Below are 26,366 nucleotides of genomic sequence, written 5' to 3'. Positions count from 1 at the left end.
GGCATGGACGAGAACCGTAGGAGCGGTGCTGGGCGAGATGCCGGAGGCAGACATGCAGGCTCCCAAGCTCTACTTTCCAAACACCAAGGACGCACACTACAAGTATGCCAACTTTCCAAAAGTGAGAGTGCTGTGCCAAAGACGGTGGGTTGCGTACCCAGGAGGTCTGAGCGTTGTGTCTCTGCAGGCAACTGTGTGAGGAAGCGCTGTTTGCCTGTCGTGTGCCTGTGACCACTGCAACTTTTGCAGCAAGGCATAATGACTTGGTGTGCGCAGAAGGCACCAGATGCAACGACCTCATTCCCTCCAATATTCTCGTGCCGCAGGTGTACTTGGAGCCACACGAGATTCAGAGCGTGAAAGCTGCGCCCCCCCGCACCATTCGGGTGCTGGGCTTCAAGTCCACATCATGTCTCAAGGAACACCATCAGCTCCGCAGCTCATCGTTCGTCTACCCTGGTGAGGTGGTGGGAGACAAGCAACGTGGAGAGGCTGATGCAAAAACTGTGCGACATCAACTCTGTGGTATTTGCTGGAGTTTGAGACTGTCTGTGATTAGTTGGATGGGTGTGGAAAGTCTGCAGCTTGCTATTCAGAAACTCCATCAGCTCGACCCCCCCTTCTCCCCTGCTTCATCACACACTTTGAGCAGACGACAGCGGGGGTGCCCGGGAGCAGCCAGGTCTTCATCGCGCTGCACAGCGCCATGCTGGACCAGGATCAGGTGGCGTTTGGCGTGTTTGCGCGAAGCCACAGCGGGGGCCTGCGCCTCGTGGCACTGCTGCCGCAGGAGGCGGTGAGCGACGAGGAAGGGAGCCAGGTGAGGCCCTGGTGTGCTGTGCCGGGATTCAAATTTGGAGGAATTGAATAGGTGCGGTGCCTGCGTCGCCTTTCCATGCCGTGCAAGGAATGTGCTGCTGGAGCCCCATCACCACTCCTCCGCCTGCCTGACTCAACAGCTCGCGGCCCCGGGGTTCCATGTCATCTACCTGCCTTTTGCGGACGATGTGCGGCAGCCCGAGATGGACAGGGCCTTTACTGGATCCCAGGTGTGTGTTAGGTATGGTGGGGATGGCCGTGGTTGCTCTGGCTGCAAACTACAATATCATGGCAGAACTTCTTTGTAGACATTTGGCAGTCCGGCCTCACTCGTGAAGATGTGTCTGCTGGCCGCAGAAAAGGAAGTGTCGATCTCCATCGAAGTAAAGGATCTCTGGCAACAAAGTCACACAAGTTGCTGATGGGATGCACATGTTGGCGTTGCCCTGCAGGTCGTGGAGCCCACGGCCGCACAGGTGGCGGCAGCGGATGCGCTCATCGCCCACCTCCAGCTGGGAGAGTTTTCGAGCGACATCATTGCTAACCCTCACCTCCAAAGGCACTACCAGGTGTGAACTTGTGGGTTTGGCCGGGATGCTGAGCTGGTGGCCAGGGATGCAGCGTTTCCTGCCCTGCAGAACGGGTTTCATGTGCGGGAGGTGCACCGCCTCTTTCTCCTCAGGTGTTGGAGGCGCTTGCCATGGGAGAAGAGCCCGGCGAGGATGTCATGGACGATACCCTCCCAGATGTGGAGGCATTCAGGGCTGTCGGACCAGTGGTCCGCGCCTTCAGGGTATGTTGCAGCATGTGTGGGTGTTTTTGTGTCTTGGAGGGAATGTTCCGCTGACAGGAACAGGGCGCGATTCCGACTCGGATTCTCTCCGCTCCTTTATGGCAGGAGGCTGTGACGGTGGCAGAGGCCTCACCCAGCCCAGGCAGCAAACGGAAGGGAGCTCCGCCGTCCAGCGGCACCCACAGCGAAACGTTCGATGACGACGCCTGCATTCAGCAAGTGCAGGTATGCATGCCGCCTGGGCAACTGGTCCGGGGCTCACACTCTACTCGTCTGATGTATCGATGCACCAGTTCCTGGAACTGCAACCCTCTTCTGTTTGGCCAATAGGCTTAACAGCCTTGTCCCATTTCTGCCCCCCAGGTGGCCGCCGAGGCGGGCACTCTCGGAAAGCTCCCCATTTCCACCCTGAAGCCTTGGCTGAAGGCGAAGCACCTGCCAGTCTCCGGGAGGAAGGACGAGCTGGTGGAGAGGATCCTGCAGCACATGTCATGATAATGTGTGGGACAGATGGGGGCAAACACACTGCTCCACAGGCGCCCATTTCTTCAGCCCCTGCTCGACAACGATGACTGACTCCGGTCTAGGAATCATCTCGTTTCTCAGCTCCAATATCTGCTCTCAACTGTTTTTGCAGGATAAGCGCCCTTGTATACAGTATGTGCGTCCCCAATCCTAGATCTATCATGTCCATCTTGGCAGCCTTGTGACACGACTGTATACAATGCGTTGCAAAGAGGGTGGCTCAAGGCAGGCGCTGCAAGATGGTGTCAACGCCAGCGCCTGTGTTTGCTGCAGCAGCCAAAATGAGGCCGGGAAAGCCCCTCAGGCGGTGCTGCCCTGCTGGGCCAGCACCCAGCCAGCCAGCTCCTCCAGCACCGGCATGCCGTGGAAGCGCGCCACCCTCTCGAACACCCGCACCCTGGCCAGTGTCTCCGCGGCCGGCCGGCAGGTCGCCAGCGGGCCGCCACAATGGTCGCACTGGGCGCGCAGGTGTTCGGTGGCCACGCTGTGGCACTTGAGGCACTGCAGATCCTGGAGCACGGAGGCGTCACACAGCGTGCCCAGAGCGTCGCCCAGCGCGGACTCCACCTCCACAGGGTCGCGCGGGGCGCCGCATGCGCCGCAGCGCCAGTCGTGGGCCTGCAGCTACATACGTGGATTGGGGAGGGGGTGCGGGTGATTGGGATGCAGGAGGAGGCAACTCTGCCTGCCAGGCCGTTGCATGGCACCAGCCCCTTGCCCCGCGGGCATGACAGCGCAGCAACAAAAGAGCCCATTCCGTCCACCCACGCCCGGCACGCACTGCGGCAGCACGGCCCCTGCTCGATGCAGCGTACCTGGGGGTCCTTGCACACGTCCAGATCCTGGCAGTCCTGGCAGTGCGGGCAGATGACGTCACGCAGCACGAGGCTGGCGCAGGGATCCTGTGGGGGTTCAACGGCGATGAGGGGGATGACAACGACTTGCAGGCTGGAGTGAGGGGGCAGCTCGAGAACCTTCATACCTGAACAGCAAGGCGTTCTCAAGGGTGAAACCCAATGTTGACCCACCTGGAAGACGGCCTCGGCGCTGAACTCCTTGACGTGCACCATGCGCAGGAGTTGGCGACGAAGGACCAACACCTGATCGAGAGCGGGAGGAGCAGCGTGAGTGAGCGCTGTGTTCAAAAGTTATGACCAGCGATCACTGTGCTTGTGTCCAGGCAGCCATGCATCTTGGATTCCTGCCAGCAAACACCCCAAAGCACCTGGTCAGAGACAGAGGCGTCCAGCGAGAACACAGCACAGATCGACTTTATGAAAGCCATCACCGGAGTCCCAAGCTCCTCCTGGGTGATAGGTTGCAATGACCAATGTTTGGGAGCTTGACGAAGGCGTTCTGGGTTGCTCTGTGGCATTGCATTTGGGCCATGGGAATGCAGGCTGGGTGGCTAGAGCAGTCGTTGCTTCCCTCAACAGCAGCGCCAGTCGAGACGCAGGCTGCTCAATTCGACCCTTTGATCGCCAGACCAGCCCACTCACCGGAGAGAGGTGAGACCCAGCACGCTCGGGGAAAGCATGGGCCTCGATCCCATCGTTCGCTCCAACGTGCATTGATATGTACTTGACGTACTTCAAGAGGTTGGAGGTGAACTGATTGGGCAAGGCGGTCCGCAACCAGAGCGTCTGCGCCTCCAGGCTCTGTGAGGTGTCCTTGCTGGCCTGCAGTGGGAGGGGTGCAGGGCCGAGTCCTGATCTTCACCCTAACCACCTCCATGGGTTCCGGACACCACAGTGCAGCCTGCAGATGGACTGCCAAAGCAGGTGCAAGATGCAGCGTGCACGAGTGTGCAGGCAAAGTACACAGCATCCTGGGACTGCCATGATGTGTCCGACCAGGATTTGTCTCCCTGCGGTGGCCTTGCCATGCAAACCTATCTGGTAGACTGCAAAATCGATGTCAAATGGTCTGCATCTCACCTGGGAGCCTCCCTGGCTGGGCCCTTTCTCCAGTCCCTGCATGGCGGCTTGCCATGGGAGCCACAGGAACTCTGTTACCAGCGTCATGAAGGTGGCATGCAGGGCAGACGGCAAGAAGTCCTGCATGGAGAGCTTGAAGGCTGTGAGGTGGAGGTCTGGGCTCCTCATCTGTCGGAAGCGACTGCCTGTGTCTGCTTGCCATATTGAGGGGCCCAAGATCTGCACACGAGCCCCTTGCCTTCCAAACCATACATCCTCACGTGCCTTCAGTGTGAAGTGGTAGTCGAAGCGAGGGGCGTTGAGCTCCTCTGCACTCACCTCCAGCTTCTCTCCATGCGTCTGTAGCAGGCGTGCCTGTGACATGGTGCGTGGGAGAGGGTGCTAGGCCTCAAAAGGCGGCAGAAGGCGTGAGGCCTTGGCGCTGAGTGGCAGTGGACCGCGGCCGGTGCTGCTTCTTCAGGCCCATGTACTGGGAGCCGTCACTCGCCCCACTGGCTCGCAGTGGCCCCCGCACCTCTGCAAGGGATCCGGTCTGTCCCAGGGCATCCATGAAGACGGCGGGCACCCGTGCCGCAATGCCAATGTAGTCATACCTGGCGAGTGGTGTGGGCGGTGTGTGAGTCATGGCTGCATCACGTGGGTGGCAGGGCAGAGCGGCCCTGCCCATGGGCGACGCGGGCAGCCTCGTCGTGCGCCGACGAGCCACTCTCACGCTTTTCTGCAGGCCCAGTTGGCACACCTGTCCTTGTAGAGCAGGGCGTGCCACATGCGCGTGGGGGTGAAGGAGAGGTACTGCAGCAGCTCCCGCTTGCCCAGCGTCTCCAGGATGTAGTCGATGTAGCCGACGGCGGCGGCCAGGTTGCGTTTCCCCGTGCACAGGATGAGGGAGGTCGCGTCCGCGTGGACCACCGTGACCCCCAGCCGCCGCAGCTCCGACACGAGGTGCAGCAGGAGCTTGTGCATCAGGGATTGCACCGTCTGCGTGCGGTTAGGGAGGAGGGAGGGAGTGTGTGTGTGTGGTGGTGGGGGGGGAGGTCCTGTGTGCATTGGGCAGAGCCGACGGTCTCGCTCGTGGGCTGCGTCATGGGCCCCAAGCCATGCGGTACGGCCACTGGACTGCTGTTTCTCTCAGAGGGCAAGCCGAGCGAAGGGTTTGTGTCTCAGAGAGTAAAGCTTGTCCTGCAAGAAAAGGGGCATAATGTGCCGCCCACCCCCCCCATCCGCCCCCACACCTCACCTGCTTCAGGGCGGGGTCGTGGAGGCGCGAGGCGGGCGAGCAGATCCAGCGGTACATGTTGAGGAGCAGCGTGTCGGCGCACCTGAGTATCACCAGGGGTGGGGGATGAGTGGGGCAGGGGCGCACCTGGGGTGAGCGTCGGCGCCCGTGCGCCGCAGCGCTGGGCGACACTCTCCATGCGCCCCCATCCCCGCGTGCTTGCCGCGCCCGGGCACCGGGCGGTCGCCCCGGACCCCCTCCCCCTCTCAACATCACTCACACGTTGGAGTGGCGGGAGGCGTCGTCCAGCCATGCCTGGGCCAGGGAGCGCAGGACCACAAAGGCGGCCCCGCAGCCCTTGCCATCGTCCACGAGGGCTGTGCCCTCTAACTCCGACAGGGCGGCCGCCTGCATGGTGCGGGGGCCGGGTGGGACAGGCTTGTTGAGCCATGCCAGATCCCCCTCGACCCAGCCACTGGAGCGTGTGCTCCAGGGCTTCGCACACTGCGCTTCCCCGTGCGAGGTTCCCAGGCCCCACACCCCAGGCGGACGACCCTGGGGCCAGCCCTCACCTCCAGCACGGCGTTCACGGCCAGGTGGGTGAGCCTGACCTCGCAGCACACCGTGCGGTACACGCCCGGCGCGGCGACCTCGGTGCGCGTGCGTTGCTCCTCCAGCAGCAGCGCCTCCGCGCGGTCCGGCGGCCGCGCCGCCAGGCTGCCGCCAGCGGTCGCCGCGTCGGGGGTGCTGACCCACAGCAGGTGCCCCGCGGCGCGCAGCTGGCGCGCGAACAGCGCATCGGCGGCGTCGATGGCCCAATCTCGGCCCATGCTCGCGACGGGGAGGTGCGCGTAGCGCGCTGCTTGCAGCCGGGCCTGCGCGGCGAGGGTGTGTGGCGTGGGGGGGGGCGTGTTGCCGGCCGCGGCGCGGTATGCCGGAGGGGTGGTGCATGGGGCAAGCTGTAGAGGCAGGACGCCCAGGGTAAGGGAGTGGCTCAGCGCAGGGAGCGGCCAGCCGGGTCATCAACATTCCCCCCCCCCTCCCACTCCTCTACGACCCCTCCCACCTCCAGCCAGGCGGGGCAGGCCAGCGCCTGGGACGCTGCGGCACGCAGGGCAGGCAGCTGCCAGCCCAGGGCGGGGAAGGGGACGGCCTGGGCGGGGGTGGACACGGCCGTGGTGGGCCAGTCTCGCAAGCTGGGCAGGGACTGGCGCAGGGTGCTCTCCTCGGGGGAGCTGACCAGGAGCAGGGTGGGGCCCAGGGCTCGGTCCCTGGGATTGGGGGCGGTGCATGGGCAGATGCTCCAGTCGACAGCCGGGATGAAGGTTGACCCCCGACACTTGCACGTACATGAGGGACTCGCCCAGAGTGCATGGCAGCACGCCCAGCCCAGCTTGATCAGCCCCATGTTGGGTGGTGGAAGTGCAGGAGCTTCACCGCGACGCACCTGAGACCCAGGAGCAGTCTGTTGATCGCGGTGTATGCCTGCGCATCCGAGCGTGCATAGGAGATGTCCATGGCCGGCTGTGTCGGCAGCGTCTGCAGGTTGGGAGGTGCATCGGAGGTGTGGGTTGGGGAGGCCTCCTGTCACTTTGGAGGGCCACCGAGACTCGTTGAGCGGCGCTTGCTGCTTCATCCAGGGCCACTGCCGTGTCACTGCACCGCTCGTCTTGAGGAGTTGTGGTCCAAGCGATTGGCGGCTGCCTGAAACTCGGCTCCCTGCCACCCCACCATAGCATGCATCCACGCACCCCGGCGGGGTGGTCTCCACGCTCCAGCACCGCTGCGGTGGCTTCCGTCCACACCCGGGTGGCTGCCCCCTCGGTTATCTCGGCCTGGCTCCTTGGCGCCGGGTTGATCACCCAGATGTGCAGCCTGGGGTGGAGGTGGCGAGTGAGGTAGCACGCATCCCCATGTCGAGGGAGTGGGGGCTGCACAGCAGATGCCAGGTGAAGGTGTACTGCATCAGTCTCATCAGGGTTGCCCTCCGATCCTGTGCGTCACTGCCCAGCCTGAGCCCAAACATCAACCCATCCCCCAGCACACCTTTGATCGACAGGCACGTGGAGGATGAGGAGGTGCAGGCCCCGTCCGGCATCAGAAGTCTGGCACAGCGCCATGTGGCGCAGGACCCCAGGCTCCAGATAATCGCACTGGGGGAGCATTGCGCAGGGAAGGGGGCCTTTATTGCGGTGGTGGTGTAGTCTTGGCCATCAGGCGTTACGTGCATTGCCAGCAAGACTCCCTGACTCTACATAATCCCAACCACTGAGCTGCTGTGAGCCATCCAGGCCATGCCCTCGGGAGGGTTCTGGATGATCTGCCGGATACACAGCTCCATCCTCGAGCAGTCTGTGCCCTCACACTCGCGCCCAGCACGCCCCACCGACCCACCTCTGTGACCGTCTTCATGCCCAGCTCAGCTAGGTCCACCCCTGAGCCAAGGTTCCGGGCCTCCGATGGGGCGTTGAACGCGGTAACGCACCCCAACTGCTCACGGGAATCGGACAGGGGGTGAGGGAGCGCACGCAAAGGAGCAGAGGGGGCCAACCTTCTCATCCCCACTGCATCAATGGGAAGCAACCCCGGCGGGTTCCACAGCACAACTCATACAGTCCTGGTGACGTGTGCATAGCACCACCACCCTTCCGCCCAAGCAGGCGAGGAGGCCCCCTTGCACGACCAACCATTCGACAAAAGGTCTTCTCACCTGCAGGCAGGCGTTGTATGTGGGCGGCAGGGTGTCCTCGTAGACTCTGAGGGCCCGCAGCGCCAGCAAGCGCTCATTCAGCGCTGCCTGCTCGGCTCGGAAGGACGCCTCATCCATGACGATCTGGACCAGGGTCGCTGCGGCTGCACCGTGGGGCAGTGCACGGCGCGCCAGCACCCCCATGTCGGCCACCAGTGGGTGGCTGGGTGGGGCCAGCAGGTTGGCGAAGAAGGTGCGGGGGATGCGGAGCGGGATGGCGTGCATGCGCCCACCCAGGACGGCCCAGCATTTGTACACGCCTGTTGCGAGGGTGGGGTGGGGGTTGGGGGGGGGCAGGAGGTGTCATGAAGGGGTGTGTGTTGAGGTGTCAGCACTGCGGGTTTCGCAGCATGCGCTGGGGTCCCCTCCAGAGCAGGGCAGGGTAGTGCTTCCAGGCACGGCCTCGTGCCGCCTCCTACCCCGCCTGACCCATGCGGCCATGCTTCTGGGCGAATTCCTGCAGTCCTTTTGCTGGCTCCAGCTAGGTGCCACCGGCCACCCCGACCCTGCCACAGGATCTCTACCCAAGCCTACCTGGTTGCTCTGTGTGATCGATGCCCACCACCTGCCAGTGCAGGGAGGCAGCAGAGGCAGCCTGCTGCCGCAGCATGCCGGCCAGACCCCCTGCGCCTGCCTCCGGATTCTGGGCCGGGCCCTCCCTGCCGCCGCGTCGGTGGTTGGGCTCGGCCGCGGTGCGCCGCTTCTTGCGCGCCTCCACGCCCTGTCGCCACAGCCGCTTCTTGACCTCCAGCCACTGGGCGTAGTTTTCGTGACGGGAGGGGCAGGCCTCGCTGGGTGCCTCCTCCCCACTCGCAGGATCCTCCTCAGAGCTCAGGGCCGCCGCTCGGAGCGCCACGGGATACCCTGCAATGTGGCATGCACAGTGCTATTGGGGGCCACAAAAGCAATCAGACAGGTGGGATTGTTTCCGCTTCTCACTTAACTTTCATTGGAACCAATGATGCTGACTGTGTATGACTCCACAAATAGTGCGCCACATGCACTGCTGCATCTCTTCAATGCTGGGCAGCTGCAGCGTCCAACGTATACCCCATGCAGGCCCCCTTGTGTACATACCTTGGACCCTGGGCTGCTCCTCCTCCACTGGTGCATGTGGTGCTCCTGCCAGACCGATGCTGGGCTTGGCCGTGGCAGGACCCAGCATGGCGTCAAGCCGCCGCTGCTTGTGGGTGTCGGTCTTCTCTCGGACCTGCGTGGCCAGAGCAGTGGCGCCAAAGGGCCCTCAGCAAGAGCAGATACATCAGCGCAGGAGCAGCAGGCAGGGGCAGCCCCGGAAGAATGAGGACAAGCCCCCAGAGTGCGGCACAGGATGACCAGCTTCTGCCACGCGCCCATGGTCCATCTCCCGCGCCCCATGCCTCCCACAGATGCGGAATCTACCTTGCGCAGCAGCCAGTCCGGGTGCGCCACCCTGGGCACAGGGTTGGGAATCAGCTGCATGGCTGCAGGGATGGTGATGATCTTCTGGATGGCACTTCCCAGTCGCTCCCTGCGGATGGGGACAGTTGTCGTTTTGTGGTGAGCGGCTGCTCCTGTTGCGCACCCTCCTCCCAGTGCTTGCAGCATCCGAGTTTGGCCTAGTGTTATGGCCTCAAGCAAAGAGTTTTGTGCTCCTTCCCGGCCTCGTCCCCAAAGACTGCCTGAAACAAATCCAGGTTCTTGCACCAGTGCAGCCCAGACAAGCCGACATGTTTGCAGGGTACCTGTAGTATTGCCAGTCGACGATGCCCCTGACGTTCGGAACACTGTTTGGGCCAGCTGCATGTGTGTGTGGAGCAAGAAAGTGAGCTGAGCATTGCACTCCACCTGAGCCTGCGCGAGTGGCCATGCAGCTGGATGCGGTGGGCTCAGCGTCCCGAGCCTCGTCCCTCGACTCACAATCTGGGACGTCACCACACCAGCGGCGCAGGTACGTGCGCGCGATGGCCGGCTCCGTGGAGAAGATGGCCACCGGGATGGCGCGGCCGGACGTGGGTGCGCTGGAAGGGTTGCGGGCGATCACGTAGTTGCACACCAGGCCCTGTATAGCAGGGCAGGTGGGGAGGAGAATGAGGTGGCATGGTCATTCCACCACCTTGCCGCCTGGGACACGGTGTGCACACTGCATGTGGGGAGAATGCTTCAAAGAACGCCCTGCCAGGCAGGCGAAGCCGAACAGTGCATCGCAGCCCCCGCAAAAACCAAGCGCCTTGCCTTGTCCTTGATGCGCTCGTCCCCCAGGAACTGACTCAGGCGATTGGCGCAGGTGACGGCGCAGCTCTTGCGGCCTGTGGGTGATGCAGAGGGACGGCTGCTCTGGGCCGATGCTCAGCGGGCACAATGTGAACCATACAGTGTGCCAACCCTGTCGTATATCAGGGTCCACAGGCGGCCTGCAATGCACCGTGTCAACTGCGCCGTTCATCACATCTGCAACTCACCCTCATAGGCCTCCAGGCTCTTGGACATGACACACATCTCCGAGATGAGGTCCACGAGCTCTGTGTCTGTCAGGTCCGTGCCCTGCCGAGACGCCAGAGGTAAAGTGGCACGGGCATGAGCGGTCCAGGGCCTACCTCCAGGCATTCTTTGCACGCAGTGCAATGGGAGCCTGCAGGCAGGACCCCAAGTCCAGGACGCTGTCACGCGCCCATGGGTCTGCATTCAAACGGGCTGCACCCTCGACAGGAGCTCACCTGGGTGTCCAGCATGTCCAGCCAGCGGTTGGCCACCCCAGCCACGGCGTCATAGCAGCCCTGGAGGGAGTCGCCGCGCAGGAACTGGTCGAAAATCTCAGCCTGGAAGACCTTGATGAGCTTCAGCTCCCCACGACGCTTCAGCTCAAAGCCCTGAAGAGTTAGAGTGGCAGTCGGAGCCAGCTGAGTCCGTCGGGCTGCAGAGCCAGGCGAGCGCCAGCACTGAAGACCATGGGAGTCCCAGGGGCAGGGGTCCTCGAGGTGCGCATCCCCGAACCTCACCTTGAGCTCGGCCAGCGTGCCGTCGTGGTTGAACACGGCGTAGCGCTTCTTGATCAGCTTGCCCTCCTCCTTGGATGCCGGCAGGATCATCGCCTGCAAAGTTGGCGCCAAGGGAACCCGGCCGGAAGTTGCGCATGACTCCGCTCATATATGGGAAGGACACTACGTACCCAGGAATAGGGGCCGGGCCGGCTCCAAGACTGACCTTGTATGGGCCATCCACCTCGAATTCGATGCTCATGCGCGACTCGGTGCGATACTCTTTGGTTCGGTCATCGTGGAGGACCTGGCGTCGTGGATGGGTCGGAGCAGAGGCTGTCACCGTCGCACGGCGTGGAGTCAGGTCGCTGTCTAGCGCCTGGTGGTGCCCCACCAGATGGGCATGCCGGATGGAGATGCTCCCAAACGCATACAGATACACACAACTCACGATCCAAGCTTTTGCCACGAAACCGGAAGCACGCGCCTCACTCACAGCAAATTGGTCATTTGTGTTGTTGGCGGCGACCATGACGTTCAGCATCGCGCAGGGATAGCTCAGCTTGAAGGTCTTGCCGGACTGGGACTTGAACTGCGGGGCATGATGATGCGGGTGTGGAGCTCACGAGCGCATACATGTGCACAAGGAACGGGTCCCGGGCAGCAGCACAGGGATCCCCTTTCCCTCCCTCACCCCACGGCCGGGCACCTTGAACGTCTCTGGGAAGGACCCCGGCAGCGCACACCAGATGCCGTCGGTGTCCAGTTCCAGGGGCCGCCCAATCTGCCCGATCAGCTCGTTGGCGCGCTGTAGGGAGGGTGCAGGCGGACAAGAGGGGCCTGGGGCAGCCTCAGAGTGCATGCAAGGGGATTGCCAGCTTGCTGGCTGACCGGCGCCGACATGGTGTGAGGTTCACGCCGGCCGTCTTTCCCAGATCCCATGTCAATATGCCACGGAGGGATGCGCTCCCCTCGCACCTTGATGATGTTTGCCCCCGTGTGAGTCACTACGCCAGCCATCTCCATGCTGTACCAGCGAGCCCCTTTGCGCATCACGTATCCATAGAAGGAGTTGAGGATGCACTTGTGCGCCAGCTGGGGACGCGGGGTGGGTGAGGGTGCTGGGATGGAGTTTTGCAATGCATGGGGATTACAATGCAGGTCGGCGCCACGCTCCAGAGGTGTCAGTTTTTGATGGAAAGATGCAGGACCCGAAGTCATGACTAGACAGGGACGGACCAACTACGCAGCTGTTCCGCAACCCAAAGACTCAGACAACACGCTCTGCTCACCTGGAGTGAGTCGTAGAGGACGCACATGTCTGCTGCCTCCTGGATGCGGATGGGGTTGCCGGAAGCCTGCAAAAGCAGGGGTGAGATTTGGCACGTCATATCGCTATCCAAAAGATCCCACCCAGACTGCACCATGCTGGACCCCCACCCGGTCGTCCACCTCCTGTCACACCTTGGCCTTGTCCAGCCTCCCCTTCCATTCCTTGTTCAGACCCTTGTACTCATACCGCCGATCCCTGCAGTGCGGAGGGCATCATTGTCCCATCAGGTGGGCCGCCTGTCAGCCGGCCGGGGACCGCACAGGCAACGCACCGTCGCCGTCTTCGGACCCCAGGCCCGCACCCCTGTCGGGGTTGCTGCGGCATCCTTGGTCTGTACTTGACTGCAAGCAGGCAGGCAAGACCTCTGCAGGCACTCACCTGAAGGACTCGACGGTATCGTAGTAGAATGAATTCTCTCTCTGGCAGATTCCTGCGCTCCTCAGCTCCGTAGTGGGCTTGTTCAGGACTCGCTTGTACACCTGCACCCAAGTGGTGGGTCGTGGGAATGGCCCTAGAGATCGGTCCCGGCTGCTGACAAGGGTCGTGCATCGCGTGGCAGCGGGGCACGTTGCTGAGATGCCGTCGTGTCCGAGCCTCCAACCTTCACAACACACCGCCTGCACTGACTGGCCCCCCCCGCCCGCACCTTCTGGCAGTAGCCCTTCAGGCGAGCCTTCAGGTTCTTGCTCCGCTCTTCGCTGGTCAACTCGTACCAGCTGCGCTGTGGCGCCCCAGGGCCGAGGGGCGGGAACATCTCAGACTGGAGCTGTGTCTTCAACGAAAAGTACTCGGTCCGTGTCGCTGCAGGGGGTGGTAGATTGGGGTTGTGTGGGCTTGGACGAGAGGGAGGCGGACTGGCTGCAAACTCGGCACCTTCGGGCAGGCACTGGACCATCCTGGCGAGGTATCTCAGGGAGCTGTGCATAAGGGCTGCCGCCTCAGCCAGGAAGCAGTCGCTCCACAGACGTCCCCCCAACACGTACCAGAGAAGGTCTCCCCACGCCACACCCACTCCATGGGTCTCAGGCAGGTCTTTCCGGGTTTATTGAAGTCGCAGGCTGCACAACGCTCGTCGGTGGTGATGGCGCTGGGTTGCAGCCTGTAAGGGGTGGCGTTCATGGTTGAGAGTGGGTGATCAAATGAACTGTCAGTGGCAGGAATGATTCACACCTATCACTTGCCCGTGCAGTCCTTTCCGCACAAGGGAGCAGCTCAGATTATGATACAAACCTGTCATGCAGCGTCGGGGCAGCATCCTGTATGCAGTCTGCCGTCGGTCCACCACAACATCAAGCCCCGTCTTGCCTGTTGGTGAGGATGATGTTGGGGTACATGGCCGCCACATCCAGATGATAGATGAGGGGGGTCTCGTCCCTGATGGGGCAGTCTCGGAGCGCCTCCAGCTGGGTGGCTATTGCAGCTCTGATCTGCGGAAACCAAATGTTTACGAGGGAGCGAAGTTTGCACATGGTCCTGTCTGCAGAGGCAACCACATCTCTCAGTGGGCGGAGTGAGCTGCGCAGCTCCGTCATCAGTCCACAGCTGTGATCGACGCCAGCGATCGTAATCATCTCTTTGCAGAGCGAAGACTGCCCATGAAAGCAATAGGGACACTGCACCTCCACCCACCTCTGCATAGTTCGTCACGTCGCCCATGTCCATCTTCCCCTCCGTCTCGATTGCATACTTGAGGTCAGCGTCCAGGTTGTCCAGGAGCCCCTGAAGGGTGTGAATGGTGGGGGAAGAGAGCATGCCTGACCTGGTGGTGCCGACACATGCGACGCATGGCGAGGCAGCGCCGGGGCGATTGCCTGCCGCCGTCAGGAACGCGCCACATCCAGCACCCTCGGATGGACACTTCACAAAACTGCTGGGCCTTCAATGTCGCACCTGGTATGCAGCCGAAGAAAGACGGAATTTGCAGGGAATATCGCTGCGGAATACTCCTGGAAGTGGGGTGCCGGGAAGAGGGTTTAGGCCTGCTGGTCTGCTGCGCCTGACTCTGAGCTTCTCTGGCAAGCCCCAGTGCAACCACACCTCCTCACCAGACTCCAGTGCCTCGACCTTGCCGCCAATGTACGTCTCAGAATCCAGCAACCTGCCCCCATACATGTTCTCGGTGGAGGACGTGTGCTTGTTGGGAGCCACCACGTTGGCCTGCAAGCGAGATGCGGGTGTGATGTGAAGGTTTGAGCACATCCGGAGGATGTGAGCTCCAGGCAAAAGGCCCCGAGGCGGGCAGGGAGCCTTCCAACCGCACACCTTGTAGGCTTGGACCATGAGCAGCGCCTCACACAGCGTCCCCGACCCCTTCCGGAGCACCTCGTCAGGTGGCATTGGGATGATGGTTGCCAGACTGCGAGAGTGGGTCGTTGGTGGTTGGTGCCAGCGGTGGGACCGGATGGTGTGAACCCCAGATCTCGAGGGCAGGGAGGCGCGCAGGCCAGGGCACGCACGCTGCAAGGCCACGGAGCTCTACCACCTCGGGGCACTCACCTCAGGATGAAGGGGTGAACGTAGGTCATGTACAGGTAGTAGGTGGCTACTGCATCTGATACGCTGTAACTGGCCATGGATTGGGGCCTCTCCGCTGCAAAACGGACCTGGGCGGGGGCGGGGAGGAGTGGGGTGGGTGGGTAGACCATCCACAGCATGCTCGAGGTGGCGGAGAGTCAGGACCAGGCAGGGAAATTTGAAGTCGTCGCCCGGGCTGCATGTCGTCACACCCCGCATGGCCTGTCAGGCCCGACCATGCTGCTCCATTGGGTCGCCTCATCCCGCTCACCATATCTTCAGGATCCACCTCCACAGGGTCGTACCCCAGCTTGTATTTGGTGACCATCTGCGGGGTGCATGCAACATTGAGTATGAGGCTGGCAGCGGATGCAATTGGCGGCATTGTGTCCTCTGGACGAGCACGCAGACCTGTTGCTCTCACCTTGAGCCCACGAGAGCCTTGAGGAAGGTACGAGTCGCGGTTCACCCAGTGCATGCAGTCCATGTGCACCGCTGACCTGTTGCAGATGCAGCGGGGCCGGACATTGAGCAGTGGGTTTCCCTAGAATCGCCCCGCTAGGCCATGGGCATGCATCTTGGCTCGTGCACACGCCATTCCATTACACATCTTGCCGGACTGGGCAGCCAGTGGGAGCGTCGACAGCCAGACTGCACGCATCCTGCCGCACCTGAAGGCCCACCTACCTGCTCAGTGTCTCGTTGCTCACACGATTGCACCTGAACCCGATCTCGGCCCCCATGTCCAGCCCATGCTTATGTGCACGCGTCTCGATGAATGGCCAGTCGAAAAAGTCGCCGTTGTATGTCACAAAGATGGAGGGCTTGGTCTGCATGAGCACAGGGAGGGCAAGGGGAGGTTGGGATGCGGTGCTGGGATACAGCCGGGCCAGGGAGGACGGAATGTCTGCCGCGCGGCGAAGTGTCTGACCCTGGCGGGCTGGGCTGTTCTTGCCCACCCATCTGCGCCGGCCGCCACCCCACCGCTCACCTCCCGCATGTGCTCAAACCATTTCTTGAGCAGCGCGGCCTCATTCTCGCAGTTGAAGATGGTGAAAGGACCTGTGGTTGGATTATTGGAGGCAGGAGGGGCGGGCGACCTGGGGAGGGTGGTGTGGCTCGCCTCAGCAGGCGTCCAGGCATTGCACACCGCTCGCAGTCCCTCCCCGCACCTTCAAACTCCGGTTTGGGAGTGTACTCAAAGTCCTCGATGTCCTCGGCCACCACCTCCCTGTTGGTGATCAGGTACCCTTGGCGATCGATCATGTAGGAGATCATGAAGACTTGGTCGTGCTCGGCATTGGGGAACTGGAGGGGCAGCTTGGTGGTCTCGATGTCGAAGGCGCACACCCGTGCCTCCGCCCGCTGCACCATTTCGGGCCTGGGCTCCAGCGACATCCTCCCTTGCTGCACAGGGTGGTGCGGCGGAGAGGGCTGCCTGCGGATGACCAGCCGACAGCGGGCTGGTGTGCAGCCTGGGACTCCCCTCCCCACGACCGGCCGCTACACCCGCACGCACCAGCCGGCAGGGCGCCAGGCTGGGAGCTGCGAGACCACGCCAGCACCCCCCCGAGCCCGGAACCCTTCCCGCCCTCGCACCTGAGCCGAGACGGAGTACCACGCCCCACAGCGCACGTCGGTGTCGATGGCGAAGCGCACGTGGTGGGGGACGTCGTGCTCCCTCATGTCCAGCAGCGCGTCCTCGGCGCCCTGCGTGGGGCAGGGGAGGGGCTCGCCGCCGTGCGGAGGCTGGCGCAGAGAGGGGAAGACCCGCGAGGCCGGGCACTCCGATCCTGGGCGCAGGGCACGCGACACCCACCTGGCCCTTCCTGTTCCAGCGCCGCGACGACTCCTCGCCGGCCACCGAGGCTGTGCCCCGCTTGGACTTGTTGCGGTAGAGGATGGGCATGAGCTCCCGGCGGACCTGCAGGCACCGGCGGTGTGCGAGGGAGGGCGAGCTGGGCGGGGCGACATCCCTCGTTCCACGGCCCGCACGGGCTGGGGTTCCCGACGCTGCGCCCCCCTGGCCCCCACCTTGGACAGCTGATCCTGGGTGCGGAAAGACACGCGCAGGAGGGTGCGCTTCGCGCCCGACAGGTGGTTTTCCTGAGAGCGGGAGGGGGGGCGGCGGTTGGCGCGCAGTCCGAACCACCTCAGGCCAGCAGGGCGGATGGTCAGCATGCAGGCGGTGATGTCTTGCCAGACGATCACTGCTGGGTGCAGGCCCCGCTTCCAGACGCCCAGCGCCCAACACACAACACCACAGTTGTGCAGCTTGGCATCCCTGTGCCTCGGCCCCATTCTGAGCCGGGCCATCCTTACACACCAGATCAAGATCCTCTCGCTCCACCAGTTCAGTATCCAGGATCAAGCCCTCATGCTTGCGCCGCAGCCAGCTGTCCACCTCAGCCTCCTGCCCCGCCTGCAGAGGTAGAGTGAAGGGGCATGAAGATGCGGAGCATCCCGATTGGATGGAAGGGAGGCCGACCGAAAGTCAGGCTCACACTCAAGCAATCGCATACCTTGACGTGGAGGTAAAAGTAGGGGCTGAAGGGGAAGGCACTCCTGAACATGGTCCCATCCTGGGGGACAGGGGTGATTGTGGTGGCAGGGTGGCTCAGACGCCCGGCTGGACATCTTTCTCGATCATTGCAGGAATTTAGCGCTCAGAACTCGAGGCGGATGGACGCGAGACTACAGCTTGCGGGCGATGATCAACCACTCGACCCCTCTCCTTACAATTCCCAACATGTAGCCCACCTGGGAGAGGAAGTAGCCCATGATTGCACTGATTGCAGCATTAGAACTCTTGTCCACTGTCTGAACCTGCAAACACGTGAGGTCACAAAGGTGATGGTCGAGGCAGGGCCTCCTGTCGAGTTCATCAGCACGATCATTCCGTGTAAACACTTTGCTGCCCTACTGCATGTGGCATGCAAGCCTACCGTGTTGAGGTTCACAAGCCAGCCCAGACGGGGAGGCCCCGCCGAGTATTCTGTAAACCCCATCTGATCCTGCAAGGCAAGTTCCTCCTCCTGGAGGGACGATCGAGTGGAGAAACAGGCATGCTTGGCCAGGCGGAAGGCGTGTTTTGCAGGACCCATGGGCAGCATGCGTATCGTACCTCTTCTGCGGGGATGCCTGGGGCAGGTTCAGCATCATGTGCATGGCTGGAACCGTTGCCAATGTCGTTCAGTCGGCGTTTGCCACGGTCGTGCGTGGACCTGTGGGGCAAGGCGCTGAGAGCTGTCCTGGCAGCACCACAGTGGTCTGGGAGCTGCAGATTGGTGTCATTGTGATAACAAGTGAAGAGGCAGGGGTGGGGTCACACGCACCTGGCAGACGCATCCCGTGCTTTCATGTTCCCGCGATGTGCTCCAAAGGGCCTTGTGCCGCTGCCGGTCCCAGACATGGCGGGTGGCAGGGTGAGTGCTCAGCCAGGTTGACAGGCTTTGCGAGCTTGTCCTCGATTTCGGAACCCTGCTTGACGGGGGACTTGCAAATTGACGTTCTATAATTATCGCTCACAATGACATGACATAGGCAAGAGCAAATACGGGATGCGAGGTGAGCGTGGTCGCTGGAACGATGCCATTCGAGTTGAAGCGCGCCTGGGATTTCGAATTTGCATAGATGGTGAAGGTATAGGGCGCGCCCGCGCTCAAGTCCCCCTCGGAGGGTATGGTATACGACGGCATGTGTGACGCAGATTGCCGCGACAACCTCGAGCCAGTCACACCATCGAGCAGTCAAAGCCTTTGGCATACACATTCCAGGTTGATCTGCCTTATACCTTCCAATGAGCACGTCGGCGTGGGTGAGTTTCCGAGCACTGTTCAAGGCGACGCCCGCAAGGTTGGTTGCCAGCCCACTTAGGCAGTGTCACGTAGATTGAGCTCACTCAGATCCCCTCAGCACCCCTATAATTTGATTTAGGAAAAGCTTTGAATAACGGAGCCAGCAAGGCTTCTGCGGGCGGACCATGACGACGAGGCACAGGCTCGTCCGCGATGAGCAGCGTGCCACATTCTCCGGGAATGTGCGACTGTGGGAGAAACAGCCAACGCACTTGGGGAAAGAGGCTAATGTTGACATATTGGTCGTGGCATGGACCCCCACAGGTGCGGGTGCGCTGTGCAGGCCAGGGTTGTACTGGTTAACTCCGGATCGCAGGGAGGACTGCGACCTCGAAGCAGAGCCTATGCTTCCTGCGTGCCAACCTTACGCCCCTCCACTGACGCCCTTGGGCCCTCATGCCACAGAGAAGCGGAGGGACCCCCACTCCCTGAAGGACTCCATGTACAAGATCCCCTTGGCAACACGCGCAGAGCGGGTATGTAGGGTGCCTGGTGCTCAGCATTTCAGCCACACCGCTGTATGGGTAGCAGACTGAGATGTCTGGGGCCGGGTGCACATCACCTCTCTGGCGGGCCAAGGTTCGGACGGGGGGCAGGGATTGAAGTGATGGGCTGTGCATTATACTCTCCAAAGGAACAGAAGCTTATCAGCTCCGCCAAGAGCTCGATGCTTGTGACTCGGCTTGAGCAAGGCCAGAAACACTTTTCCAGCAGCGTTGCGCACAGTCAAATCGCGAAGTGACACCTCCCTTGAGCACCCTTTGTGCGTAGGAACGCCTGCAGAACCTGGCATCTGTCGTCACCAAAGCGCCCTCTGTGAAACTGAAGCTCAAGGTTCCCGCTCTGTTGTCGCAGCAACAGCCGTCACCCCCTTAGCCAGGGTTTCTGCACATTGCATCTCCTCTCTTGGTGCTCGTAGGCTCCAAGTCGTCATTGAGCCCCCTCCCACGGCCAGTCTTGTGGCAGCAGCTGTGTGTGTACATTGACTGAAATTTCTCCATCGTGCTTGCTGCCCCACCTACATATTTAAAGCATGGCCATGGCGTGTCATGCCATCTGTTGTTGTACAGCCTGGTATCCATACGGCAGAGCGGGCATGGTGCTCTGTCCTGCTGCCCAAATCCCTTGTATCGCCAGCAGGGCTGGGTTAGGCGCCACCAAGTCGGTGTAAGGCGACCCAGGAGGGGGTACCAAGCCCATGCTCTGCAAGGTCGGGAAGTGATCGGGTGTCAGGCTACGCTCGCATCTGAGTTCCAGGCACACAGTATTGTCATCAGTGTGTAGAGGGACATGCTACGCCCCCGAGTAATCACCCACGGCATCGCCCAATGGCGTGAGCACCGACCTGCAGCCGTTGCTTGCGCCGCGTGGACACCAGCAGCTGCCTGTCCTGAGGAGACAACTCGATCAGCCCTCCGGTCCCTTGCCCAGAAGCCCCGGCAAGCGCCGCTCGGTGTCCCTTGTCCGCTGCGAGAGTGTGAGTGGAACATGGTGAAAGTGCATGTGGGCATGGATGTGCAGGCGCTCAGTTCGGGGCCAGAGTGCGTGTAAGTCCTGGCTCACCCTCCGACTTCCTCGCTTTGCCCGTCTTCTGCTTGGACCTGCCCCCCGTACTCGCGGGCGCCTCGTAGAATGCGTCCGGCAGCATGCCTGGGGTGAGGGAAGAAGCGGACACGGCGTGCACTGGGAGCCAAGTGGACACCGTCCAGGCTCCAGTGCGACAGGGACGCTGCTGCCCAGACCCACAGGGTGTACACCCTACAATGCGCCCCAGGTCGCACCTGTGCGCTGGTACGCCATCGTCTCCTGGACAGACTCCAGGAACGACTCCTGGGAGCACTCTGCCAGGCACTGCTCCCGCCCCTGCAGGAGGAGCATGGACACCATTGGAGACCGCGCTTCACACGCCCCGCACCGGCGCATGCATGCACCGCCCCTCACCGGCTCCAGCCCGTCCTCACCTCCTCCCAGTCCATGATGGCACGCTTGCTCCCGATCCACGAGAAGTCATGGGTGCCGAAGAAGCGCACGGGCACGGCGTTAGGGCGTGGCGGCTCCTCGCTCGGAGGGAACGACAGGTCCCTGCCCCGCGTCAGCACCTTTGCCGGCCACCAGGGGTACGCTCCGACCTTGGCCCACACCAGCCGGCCGCCAGGGTCGGTGCGGGGCGAGCGAGGGGGCGCGTCACCCTCGATCGCAGGGGCCGGGGCGGAGCCCCGATCCGGGACAGGCACAGGGGTGGGGATGCTGTGTGTGGCAGGAGCCTCAGGTGCAGTGCTTGGATGGTAGTCGCGAGGGCTTGCGGCAATGGGCTGGGCGGAGCCCGGCCCAGCCGCCATGGGAAGGGCTGCTGGGGCGCGGAGCGGCGCAGGCTCTGCCGTCATGTGTGGCTGCATGGCCCCCTGAGGGGCTGCGTGGGAGCTTGGCACACTCGCAGGAGGCTGCGCAGGCGCTGCAGCTGGTCGAGGGGCCGTTCCTGAGGGGGGAGGGCCGATGGCATGGCCGTAGGCGCCCGTCATCTGCCCGGCCATGTACTGGTGTTGGATGAAGCGCTGGGCAGCAATCTGCTGCGCTGCGAGGACCATGGCCGGGTTGTTGAGGAGGTGGGAGGGGATGCCGCTCACTTCACTCAAGCTTGAAATGTTCGAGAAAAAGGGCATCATGCCCGGGAGCATGCCCGGGATGGAGGCGGGGACACCGGGCGCCTGAGCGGGGGCTGCCTCCACTCCAGGGGAAGGACTGGCTGCAGCAGTCCCGCCCGCATCGTGGTGGTTGCTCTGCATATTCAACGAGTGCGATCCCGGCCAAACCGATGGGGTTTCTTGGCCGGGAGTTCCGCAGCGCAGAAGTTTTTCAAAGGAGGAGGAACGTGCTGCGCATGTCGAGCGAGCGATCCTGGTTACGCTTCCACTCAAATCCTTGCGAGTATGGCAGTAGTGCAAACTACGTCTCACTCATCCCCTTCTCGTACACCGCCCCGTTGCTCATGCTGAGGCACCGTGACAGGTCGAGAAGCTGTGTGCCGAAGGGTGACGCACTTTGCACCTTTTCAAGAGTCACCTCGTCGTCTAGTCCCACACGATGGGAGGCCCGCAACGACATCCTGCTCCAGAAAGCCCTAAAACACACTATCATGCCGATTTTGACTCGCGAGCCCAATTTGGAGAGCCCAGAGGGCGGTGCGCTCGTGCCGCTGCCCTGGTGGAGCACAGTCCGTGCATGGATGCGCTGTAACGGGGTCGCCCTGGGGGCGGGAGAGGTAGAGAGTTCTTGGGGCACTCTGCCTCCGGTCTCAATGGTTCAGGTACGACCTTACTCTGTCAATGTGCAACATAACCTACAGACTGTCAGGAATAAGGCCATTACAACGTAAGTCGGTGGGTATTTATACCCAGGGGGGGCAAGTGTCCCTTGGTCCAAGGTTGTCATGTGAGTGGTCGCAACACATAGTGATGGTGCCGTGGGAAGGCAAGTCAGTTCCAAGTCATAGGTGGGAGTGGACTGTGGAACAGGCAGAGATGGGATGGTTCATAGGGGACGGGTGGACTAAGGGTGTTGTGCATGACGAGCGAACTCCCGTTGCAGGAGCCATACCCCCCGGCCCCATTACATGGCAAGCCCAAAAGGTCGGCGATATTACCACCCTAGGGGACGTCCCACCCAACTCATCTTATCAGGTCTGGTTGAGGATGCTCGCAGATGGTACCCAACGCTCTGCATATCGTCCAGCCCTTGTCCCATTTCTGCTGTTGTCGTTGAGTGCGGGCTCTCTCGCCCTTCCCGTGCGGTCCCCTACCTCTCCTTGCATCGCTACTGGGATCGTGCGACCTCTTCTTGAGTCGTGCTGCATGAAGGAATGAGGCACAAATCCGATGCATGGGAACACGCCATGGGGAGAAGGAAGCATTACGTCCTGGACCTAGGAAGGGTTCGGCTCGTGCATTCTCACATTTTGACCAGGCTATACAGAGACTCGAAGATTGTGGTGAGTGGTGAATGATGGGGAATCGGAAGACTTCTCAGGGGATGCTGATTTCAGGGCGTTCTCAGGCCGCAAGCTCATTGGCAGTGTTTGCAAGGACTATAACAAGGATGGTATTTCATGAAGTCTGGCCTGACAAGATGGATCTGTTCACCATCCGTAATGATTTGACGTGTGGATGAGCATGGACTTTTACAGTTTACATCCCATTTTGTGGTGCTGGTCAGCGTAGGGCACCCACGTTGCCAGCAGTATGGACCCCAGTTTCTCAGATCTCACCAGCTGGGATCTCCCCTATTCCACTCACTGCTGCCCAGCTGCCCTTGCACACTCCAGGGTAGCGCTACGGAATAAAACCAGCATGAGATCAAGACATGTTCATATCTCTCATGGCGGTTGGCATGCTCCATGCTGCCACATAGCAGTTGCCATTGCTGGCTGTCGCATTGGTCGCACCACATCATGATGACGATATGTTGCCATTGTCAAGCCTACTGGTCACATGCAAGCCTGTATTCACCCAGGGCTAGGCATGGGAAATTTGAGCGGAGGACAAGATAGAGGGGCATGCCCCTGCCGACCGCACGGGAGCACAAGGATGGAAGCTGGCCGATGTACATCAGTCTTCCGGCCATACCTACATACCGGCGTCGACCAGAGCTGTTGTGGGGGGGTTCCCTTGCCCGGGCCCTCTCCCCCATTTTACACCTATTCCCGCTCTGCCCCGAGTCCACGCCGCTTTGCGAAGCCTATGAAACCCGACCATCACACTGCATTCGGGGTCCACCTGTACCATTCCTAATTCAGGTCATATACAGCGGTCCACCGTTGTGGGGGCTTGCCAGCCCCCACAACAAGAGCCATCAAAGGCCCATATCTCAACACTCACAGCCAAGGGGCCATCGTAGAAGTAGCACACTGGGCTCGCCCAGCTCCTAGATACCGCAGGCCTGTGTTGTGGGGGCCCCCTCTCCGGAGTCTTCCCCCCTTTCCACCTGCAACCGTGCCCTGTGCCGCGCCTATGCCACCTGGCACCGTGCCTAAAACCCAAGCCCCTCACTGCATCCGGGGTCTCGTCTGTAACATTCCTACTTCAGGTCATATACAGCGGTCCACCGTTGTGGGGGCCAGCCTGCCCCCACAACAGCAGGTCAGGAGCCGCGCGGGAGGGCTGCTTGCCTCCAGGTTAGAGTGTGGTCTCTGGTCAGTGTGATCATGCGAGGAGGGATCCCCGCCCCTCAGGCGAGTGTACATGTGTCTCCAGCACTCCCACTCTGAGTGGCTGCCCCTTGTGGATGCTCTAAGCTGTACTATCAGATCGCAAGATGAAGAATCTTGTGATATTCTCATCCCCAGCACGGAAAGCAGGCAGGCAGCACTTGGACTTGAAGTCGCGATATCGTGGTGACCCTCCCCTCATTCTGAGGTTGCATGACGGGAGTGTTGAGGTCTTAAGTCACGCATACCCTCGCCGCGCCTGGCTCGGCATACAAAGCTCGCGCTCGATCTAACTGCCCGCCAGAATACGAAGATTGCGTAGCCCTGTGAAGTTTCTCGGAGATTAGGTGCGCTGCAAGCACCCTTCACCAGAATGGCAGGTATAATTCGTGTGCCTATCACGTTCAGTTTTCTAGCAGGTAGAATCGCAAGTAGTACAGAGTCATGCCGCTCTCTTGCCACTCCGCACCCTCGTTCTCACGGATCCGACATGATCCTGGCAGGTGTCGCGGTCCCCGGCGCATCTTCTGCCGGATCATGCCCCGATTGAGCTTTGGTTTATCATTCGTATCGCCGATACAGTGCCTTGGAAAGTGATACGTTAGAGTGGTCTGCAAAAGGAGGAGAACAGCCGTGCTCAGCTACCCACCCTGAAGCTGTGTCGCCTTTGGTAGAAGCTACACCCAGACCGGAGTCCGACAGCCAGCTAGTACCGTCAAGATAGCGGATTGCGAATCTTATAACTTCAAGGACGTCCTGTCGGACCTAGACATGTGTGATCGTCAGATCCAGAGGTCCAAGTCAAGTCCCCCTTGGATTCGGCATGCGTGCGGCGACGGGGCTAGGGTACGGCGTTCGACCGGCATCACGGTATTCGTGATCTTGCTGGCGCGGACTTGGCAAGTCCCATGCGGGCTTCTCACGTTGTCCCAGATCGTCGGTTTCCGGATTCCAAAGTCGTGATGTACCATGCATGCACTTTCCAACAGGGCGTAGAATGCAAAAATATTTACGAGTTTGGTCTATTGCATCTGTGGTGCCACTCATTAGCAGTCACCATGATGCACCATGGGTCTCTGGCCCTCATCATGGCATGCCTGCTCCTTGCGGCACCGACCTCGGGAAAATCGGTCTTGTCTAGGTGAGTGGGTAACAGGACAGAGCTTGTTGAGGGAAGCGACCTAAATCCCTCACTTTCCGTGTCATTGGTCGATGGCGATTCGAGCATGGAGCGGCCGATGCGGCCTAGTAGGGTATGTGTTGAGAGTCGCGGATGCCACTGTATCAACAAGAATAAAGCACCATCGATTCTCGGTCAGCGGCGCAGAAAGCTTTTGGGAGCCGTCAGCCTTGCCGGTACATCGGATGGCACGGTGGAGGGTTCGGGTTCGGCAACCACAGACTCAGGCTACAGCGCATCCGGACAAGTCGCGGGGTCGGCCTCCGGCAACAATGCGCTAGCCGAGGCGGGATTGGAGGCCACCACCAGTGGAAGCGGATCGAGCATCGACGGGTTCGGAAGTGGATCGGTAAGTTTCGGCGGCAAGAGCACACACCTTGAAGGGTGTATGCGCTCATCATAATCTCCTTCTGTGTCAATGTGTTTTTAATCGAGGCACGATCATTTTCGGCATCTGATTTGCTCCACACTTCATGCCTACTACATCCTCCCTCTGCAGGCGGAGAGCGATGGCAGTTTCACGGCTCAGACATCCGGCAGCTTCTCTGGAGTTGCAGCAGGTCCTGGCAGACTGGCCGAATCGAATTACAATGCATTCTCAGAGTCGTCCCAGCCTGGGCCTGTGAGCGCCGAAGGATCTGGCGCAGCTGCTGCGGACGAAACTGGGGCTACGGTGAGCTGCGATTCATGATCGATGGTGTGTTCGTGAGGTGTCCTTTAGGAATTAAACTCGTGCAATACATACCTTGGCTCCTGTCCAATCCCACAGGCTTCGGGCAGCAGTACATCGGAAGCCAATGGGATTACCCAGATCATAACAGGATCTGCTTCAGGAACCACAGGTGCTCAATCATCTGGGAACACCACGATCGCTTCACCTGCACCGTCTGGCGGATCGCCAACTCCAGAGGGCTCCCCCAGCCCAGGGCCAACTCCTAGTCCCTCTCCCGGTGGAGAACCCAGCCCAAGTCCCAGCCCAAGTCCCAGCCCCACCTCCAGCCCCCAAGCATCTCCATCTCTTAGCCCTGAACTCTCCCCGACCTCCAGCCCCAGCCCTGCGCCTTCCCCATCTCCCAGCTCCAGCCCAGTAACTTCCCCGATCCCCGGCCCCAGCCCCGAGCCGTCTCCGACCCCAAGCCCCAGCCCTGCAGCTTCCACCGTCCCCAGGCTCCAGCCCAGCAACTTCCCCGATCCCCGGCCCCAGCCCCGAGCTGTCTCCGACCCCAAGCCCCAGCCCCGAGGAGTCTCCCTCTCCCAGCCCCGAGGAGTCTCCCTCTCCCAGCCCC

At 61.4% G+C, this 26,366-nt stretch overlaps 4 protein-coding genes across 4 annotated transcripts; 1 reads left to right on the top strand and 3 right to left on the bottom strand.

Annotated features, from left to right (window-relative positions):
* Positions 1-37: 37 nt before the first annotated feature.
* F751_0449 (ATP-dependent DNA helicase 2 subunit KU70) lies at positions 38-2,107 on the top strand (the record flags this gene model as incomplete). The annotated part of the gene is made up of 6 exons (XM_011397207.1): positions 38-121; positions 327-506; positions 653-820; positions 960-1,049; positions 1,272-1,388; positions 1,976-2,107. 6 exons carry the CDS (start codon positions 38-40, stop codon positions 2,105-2,107), a joined length of 771 nt encoding a protein of 256 aa, XP_011395509.1.
* Positions 2,108-2,437: 330 nt separating this feature from the next.
* Positions 2,438-17,851, bottom strand: F751_0448 (DNA polymerase epsilon catalytic subunit A; the record flags this gene model as incomplete). The annotated part of the gene is made up of 52 exons (XM_011397206.1): positions 2,438-2,761; positions 2,953-3,039; positions 3,166-3,237; positions 3,637-3,816; positions 4,075-4,214; positions 4,335-4,428; positions 4,589-4,667; positions 4,814-5,052; positions 5,312-5,393; positions 5,571-5,698; positions 5,863-6,165; positions 6,357-6,561; positions 6,738-6,829; positions 7,042-7,165; positions 7,337-7,443; positions 7,685-7,780; positions 8,001-8,299; positions 8,574-8,903; positions 9,117-9,249; positions 9,441-9,549; positions 9,959-10,080; positions 10,242-10,327; positions 10,481-10,562; positions 10,736-10,888; positions 11,018-11,110; positions 11,223-11,303; positions 11,493-11,588; positions 11,691-11,804; positions 11,975-12,091; positions 12,289-12,354; positions 12,461-12,524; positions 12,708-12,808; positions 12,976-13,130; positions 13,313-13,428; positions 13,662-13,756; positions 13,959-14,048; positions 14,220-14,275; positions 14,375-14,486; positions 14,592-14,685; positions 14,826-14,932; positions 15,115-15,171; positions 15,268-15,343; positions 15,531-15,673; positions 15,835-15,905; positions 16,016-16,250; positions 16,443-16,553; positions 16,663-16,767; positions 16,878-16,949; positions 17,170-17,265; positions 17,366-17,425; positions 17,604-17,669; positions 17,789-17,851. The coding sequence occupies 52 exons, from the start codon at positions 17,849-17,851 to the stop codon at positions 2,438-2,440; spliced, it is 6,378 nt and encodes a 2,125-aa protein (XP_011395508.1).
* A 1,721-nt stretch (positions 17,852-19,572) lies between these two features.
* On the bottom strand, positions 19,573-19,782 carry F751_0447 (hypothetical protein; the record flags this gene model as incomplete). Its single annotated transcript, XM_011397205.1, has 1 exon — positions 19,573-19,782. The coding sequence occupies one exon, from the start codon at positions 19,780-19,782 to the stop codon at positions 19,573-19,575; it is 210 nt and encodes a 69-aa protein (XP_011395507.1).
* Positions 19,783-20,009: 227 nt separating this feature from the next.
* F751_0446 (putative histone-lysine N-methyltransferase Mes-4) lies at positions 20,010-21,039 on the bottom strand (the record flags this gene model as incomplete). The annotated part of the gene is made up of 4 exons (XM_011397204.1): positions 20,010-20,167; positions 20,264-20,350; positions 20,482-20,563; positions 20,662-21,039. 4 exons carry the CDS (start codon positions 21,037-21,039, stop codon positions 20,010-20,012), a joined length of 705 nt encoding a protein of 234 aa, XP_011395506.1.
* Between the last annotated feature and the right edge of the window lie 5,327 nt (positions 21,040-26,366).

Source organism: Auxenochlorella protothecoides, assembly GCF_000733215.1.
Source record: "Auxenochlorella protothecoides strain 0710 unplaced genomic scaffold scaffold107, whole genome shotgun sequence".
NCBI lineage: Eukaryota > Viridiplantae > Chlorophyta > Trebouxiophyceae > Chlorellales > Chlorellaceae > Auxenochlorella > Auxenochlorella protothecoides.
This window is presented reverse-complemented; position numbering and strand designations above follow the sequence as displayed.